This window comes from the organism of the source record quoted next, assembly GCF_019968955.1.
Source record: "MAG: Porospora cf. gigantea A chromosome Unknown PgA_NODE_1466_length_5800_cov_339.007, whole genome shotgun sequence".
Lineage (NCBI taxonomy): Eukaryota > Apicomplexa > Conoidasida > Eugregarinorida > Porosporidae > Porospora > Porospora cf. gigantea A.
The window spans coordinates 1-5,800 of record NW_027151414.1 but is presented as its reverse complement, the minus strand read 5'-3'; the positions used below and the strand labels follow the sequence as shown (position 1 = coordinate 5,800).

Genomic DNA, 5,800 nt, shown 5'->3' with positions numbered 1-5,800 from the left:
ATACTGATGTCGTTGATCCTATCCTAACCGACGAGTCCAACCCCATCACCTCTTTCCGCCGTAGTCGGCCCAAAAAGCAAGTGGACGAAGTTGTCGACCACCAGATCACCGCTTCCCGTCTGGTTCGCAAGAAGAAAGCCACAAAGGAGTTGGTGAGCACTTCGATAGCCGCGACTGCACTGGCACTATTCACATCCACTTTGGGTCGCCTCAACTGGCATCTTAATACTTATGCGGCTATCATTTCGGAGAAGTACTCGGACGTGAAGCGGCTGGAACGTACACCCGAAAGGTTCAACGATCTCACGGAGGACGCGCACGACCTGCTCGACGGCTTATGGTACTCTTCTGCCGGACTCAGCGATCCATTCGTCAAGACCAGGGGAGCTAAGAAGCCAAAGCGCATTGCTGAACGGCACTACAGCAAGACGAACGCGTACCACAGCAAGACGAACGTCTATCGGCCACAACTCCGCGCTGAGCTCCTCCGTACCTTAGACCGATGCTACCAACAAATTCAGGAGCACCCAGAATCAGAGTGCTTACAGACAGCCACCCAACAAATGCAGAGGCACAGAATGCCATTAAGACTGACTGTGCTGGCGGCTGAGGCCCAACCAGAATTCTGGAGAACTGCCCGGTTGACTGATGACGACGCGTCTCTGTATAATCCACCTGTGCGCCAACTCGAGAAGCATCTCCGCAAATGCGCAGACCCGGATAAGGTCATCATTGATCGCTGGCAGTATGACATCCCTGAGGAGATGGTTGCGATATGCTCTCTCATACGCTTGATGGCACAGCAGCCTGAATTCAAAGGGTGCCGGAGAATTGGCGAGAACCAGGTTCTGGAAACTGCCTTCGCCGATCCAGTATCGATCATCAACCCACAACGCGACGAGGCGGACCCTCTTTCTAGAGACGTCGACACAGTCAGCACCGCTCATATGCACTGCATCCAGAGAAGCCGCACGTTGTTGGATTGCCGTGCGGTGTTCCCTCTGCTCAATGTCGCTCTGAAGGAGCAGTCGGACATGCAAGCCATTCAAGTCTACTTCGCCAACGGCACCGCTGATTACTCCCTTGCCGTGCACAAGGCTATGCAGGGCGCCTCAAGAATGGCCGCAGCGGCCTATTCGGCTCTGCAGGCGATCTTCTACAAGTCGGAGGGCCACATGCGGATGCTTTCGCAGTCAGCATGCGTCGCCATTCTGGATGCCCAGCGGACGTCCCAGATGCTGGCGGAGGGCCATCTCGCTACGGCTCTATCGTCGCGCACGCCCACGAGCTTCGTGGCTCGCATCGTCAACTTAGGGGCCGACCAGAGCTTAATGGAGCGCGCCCCGACTCAGGACTGCCTTTACGCTCTGCAGCAAGAGATCGGCGTCGAAGTCGCTGCGCTGCACACCGATCACGGTGGAAGCGACGCCTTTCCCAAACACCCCACATTGACTGCAGACGTGGCCTTCATCAACCTCTCTGAGACAGTGCGGATGCTGTCAGCGAAGGTAGTCGACCGTTTGTTCGCGATGATGTCGTCTCTGGTGGAGTGCTCCCATCTCAATCATCTGCTGAGAAACCTGGGCGCTTGCGAACCGTTGAGTTGGTTTGTGGATAACTTCGGGTATTTCTACATTCCCTCCACTGTGCTTCATCGATACGCTGCGCCTCTTGCCGGTCTGCCCCACCTGCTGACAGACGGCCTGTGTACCTACCTGTTTGAGTTCATCCGGACCTCCGAGAGCCTGCGTCACCTGGCAGTCGCCGGCCTCTTCCCTGCCTTCGGAAGGTTCATAGACTTCGTGCACGAAAACTTTCTTGGCAGGACACTGGACGACCTTTCTGGGGCCGTGGACTCTCGGGCCGTGGATTTGGTGGAGAGGCGCTTCGTGCTCGTTAGCCAGGTGTGCATGGCCATGGTAAACGACATCGACTACGCGATCGTGGGCCACGATGAAGTGCTAGGACCGCTGCACCGCTTCCTGATATCGTGCATGCCCTTGCTCCCGCAGGAGACGTCGGTGAGGAGGGCCTTCGAGGCCGTAGGCCATATATCCCGTCGGCCGCAGAACCGAGACGCGGTGCGGGAAGATTGTATCCGAGCGACGATGGCTGGCTCTGATGCGTCCAACCACCAACGGACTGGTCTGCACTACTTGTTAGCCTTCATTTCCATGCAGCCGACGACCTGCGAAGGCAAGCCGTGGTCTGTCATTGTCGGACGACACCTACTCCAAATACTGGCGCGAAATTCCTTCTCTACCACTGAGATGGCTCGATGTGACTCAACCATGACGTCACATGAGACTTTGGTGTCATTGCGAGCCGTTCTTCGACAACTTGAGTACGAACCTTGCCCCCGCCCTGCGAAGAACGTATCGACGAGCATGGGAAAGTCGTCAAGAAGCGACCCCGACTGCGATTGCCCTGACCCGCAAAGGTGCCGAATCAACAGGTGCGCCCGACCTCTGCAGGCTCTGTATGCGATGCAGGCGGAGGACATCTCTACCTTCACCACGACTACGCACCGCGGAATAGGGGCTTTACGCGCCATTATCGAGCAGTTCTTCCATGAGGCTAAACCGCATGAGGATGTGCTGAGGATTGACCTCCTGAAACTGCTCCTGCAGATTTGGAACCTCAATTACTCCACGGAAGTGATCGAGAGGCGTGGCAGGATAAGGTCCAAAAGCACGCCGAGCTCTGATTCGTACTTCTCGAAGGGTGACGGCAAGCGGCAGAAGAAAAAGAACTTCCGCAGATCCTCTTCGAGCACCAGCAGCACGTCTGACTCCAACCACCACAATCGACTCGTGTTAAACTCCTGCAGATCCTCTTCGAGCACCAACAGCACATCTGACTCCAACCACCACAATCGACTCGTGTTAAGCTCCCGCATATCCTCCTCGAGCACTAGCACTTCTGACTCCAACCACAACGGTCGAGTTGTGTTGACGAGGAAGACCAGCAGCACGTCTGCCAATCTTGTGGTAAAGGAAAAGCTTCACTCAGAGAAAATTTTCGCCTCGAGCTCGAGCAGTAGATCTGTCGCTGGGTTGAACCCTTCACATTGCGAGACAGCCAGACTGTTCTTCGACTCTACGGAATGTGTCGAGAAAATTCTGACGAGCTCCATCGTCGCCATGCTCAGTACCCCAGAGAACCTCGATCTGTTTCTACTCGGTCTCGAGTTCATTGGCCTCATCACGTCCAAGCTGCTGAAGGATTTCAGCGACTCAGCCCCCTTTATGTTCACAGCAGAAGGTGACCCGCTTCTTACTTCGGCGATGATGCCACTGCTCAGGAAGTACGCGTGCCGAGGCCAACCGACTTCGCTCATCGACTTTATGGCGAAGGAAATTAGCACCTTCCCCTCTGATCTCGCCTTCACATCGACTTCACGGATCGTTTGTAATCTTGTCAGAACGGCAGACATTTCGTGCCAGCGCGGGGAGCACGCGTTCGCGTCGGTGCTCATGGAGGTAGATAACGGCATCGGTACCCTAGTTCTAAAGGTGCGAAAGTACATGAAGGAAAAAGGAGTACACACGGAGCGTGTGCGCAGGAAGGCACAGAACTACGTGTGCCCCACGAAGCAAGCAGTTGAAGTCAGGTTCGCTGCCATATCCAGGGACCTTGACCAGGCGGCCATCCTGTGGCACCGACTTGCAGAGCTGCAGAAACGTAAGAAGGAGCACGATCAAGCGAGAAGATCTTCCGACATGTCAAGTACATCCCGCTCTATGTCTAGCAGCTCTTCCTATGACTGTATTAAGGACCTTCATCCTCGCTTTGCTTTGACTGAGCGCCACCAGGCATACACGCAGTGCCACTACGTTTTCGGAACCCAAGCGCTGCCAAAGTCCATTCGAGACAGCCTACGACGTGGGGGGTGTTTGGCGGTTACCAATCGTCCTGCGGGCACACGTCTCTACTGGAGAGCCTCTTGGGATCTAAAATTCTTCGAGTGGAAGCTCGTGAAGCCGTATATATTCGCAAAGGCTCCGCGGTGCGCAGCATCTAGCATCCGCAACAAGTCCTACAGGCAACCCTACCGGACCCATTTGGTGAAGAAAGCTGAGGAGCGCGCGCGAGTACTGGACGCGACGGCACTGCAACACCAGTGGGTCTGGGAGACCAACCCGACGCACTTCGAGGACGAGTTCGACATATCCTTTCCGCAGTTCAACCCCAAACTAGAAGGTGAAACACTGGTTGAACGCGAAACACTGGATGGCAACTCTGATTGTCACAAATACGACCAGCGGAAGGTTCTAATCTATGACAACCGACGCCCCATCACAGTGTTCGGGAAGCAGATTCTCGGGCGGACACTGATACTGTCCGACCTCGAAGCCAACACGGTCTTCCATTTGAGGTACAAAGATTTCTGCATCAAGGAGCTTTACTCTCTTTGGAGTGCTTGGCATCGGTACGTCGCCTGTGGTTGTCGGTAGTTTCGATTGCATTGCATTGCATTTCAAATTGTACTTGCCACATAAGCATCATCCACTTGGAAAGCGATAATGGCTCAGAACGGCTGAGAAAGTAAAATAGAAGGCACATTAAATTTTTGTGAAAATATTCGGGATCTCCAAATTCACATCGGACTGACTCAATTCAGCCGTGATTTATTTTTATGAACTTGGATCCCATGCTGAGAGCAACTTGGCCATCTGGCCCAGGGAGAGAACCAGCGCAGAACTCGAAGATCACCAGACTGCAAGCCATCAACGCCATTCCACACACCAATCCCCACGACGTAAACCGGTCTGACGGGTCGTAACGCAAAGCGGCAGGAAAGAGCTCTTTCATCGAAAGGTTGGCCATTATTCCTGCAACAAGGGCGAATAACACGCCGAACGTGAGTGGAGTTATGGATGATGCGTCGAAGAATAGGAATACACATAGTGCCGCCAGAGGTTCGGCGAACCCAGATATGGACGCTACTAGCATCCCTTTCCAGACGCTGCGCGTCCCCAAAAATACGGGAACCGACACGCTGAATCCTTCAGGGATGTTGTGTATGCCGATGGCCATAGCGAGAGTCATACCGGTTTGGGGGTCTGAAATGGCCCCCGTATACGTGGCGACGCCCTCGGGTAGGTTGTGGGCCCCCAACACCAAAGCTGTGAGCAATCCCATCTCCAGAAACCGCTCATTGTCCTCTCGAAACCTCTGCAGCACCAAGCGCCTTTCCGAGGAGTCGTCAGATTTCACTCCGTCCCATCCAGAATCAGATGCTTCGGTCAAGGGCGGAATGCGTCGTTGAAGTCCTACCACGAGGCTACCGTTAGCGTTTCCATTCAGTTCTAGCTCAGAACCCTCAGTGTCTTTCTTGTTGATGTCTTCCACTCTTTTGGTGAGTCGGAAAATTCGGATAGTAATGTGCAACAACCAGTCGAACCACGTTGCCGACAACCACCCCAAAAAGAAGAGCAATGACGCAAGCAGTTTGGCCTTCTGTCGATTACCTTCGTAGTGCAACTGAAAGTTAAAGAGAGCTTCGGGGAGGATCTCGACGAACGACACGTAAAACATGACACCAGCAGACAGCGACATGAAAAACGCGAAGGTTCGTGGACCGATACGTTGCGAAAAACATACGAATAGAAGGGCACCCAGACAGGTACAACCCCCCGCCAACGTTGCAAGTAGCAATCCAAGGGATTCAGGCTGCATCACAAGGAATTTCGCCACGAAAATATGCAAATTCGATGGCCCAAACGACAGAGGCTGTCGAGCCACAAGCTTGCCCGACCCACCCCTTCGCCGACAGACTACCTGAGGAGTATGTTTG

The 5,800-nt window shown here is 54.2% G+C and overlaps 2 protein-coding genes across 3 annotated transcripts; one reads left to right on the top strand and one right to left on the bottom strand.

Annotated features, from left to right (window-relative positions):
* KVP18_003033 (uncharacterized protein) lies at window positions 1-4,457 on the top strand (the record flags this gene model as incomplete). 2 transcript variants are annotated; one of them, XM_067954436.1, is made up of 1 exon in its annotated part: window positions 1-4,457. In XM_067954436.1, a coding segment is annotated over one exon (4,457 nt), but the record flags the coding sequence as incomplete, so codon positions are not given. The 2 variants fall into 2 exon arrangements, with proteins under 2 accessions (XP_067812550.1, XP_067812551.1); XM_067954437.1 differs by having other exon boundaries at window positions 36-4,457.
* A 163-nt stretch (window positions 4,458-4,620) lies between these two features.
* On the bottom strand, window positions 4,621-5,562 carry KVP18_003032 (uncharacterized protein; the record flags this gene model as incomplete). The annotated part of the gene is made up of 1 exon (XM_067954435.1): window positions 4,621-5,562. The coding sequence occupies one exon, from the start codon at window positions 5,560-5,562 to the stop codon at window positions 4,621-4,623; it is 942 nt and encodes a 313-aa protein (XP_067812549.1).
* Window positions 5,563-5,800: the final 238 nt, after the last annotated feature.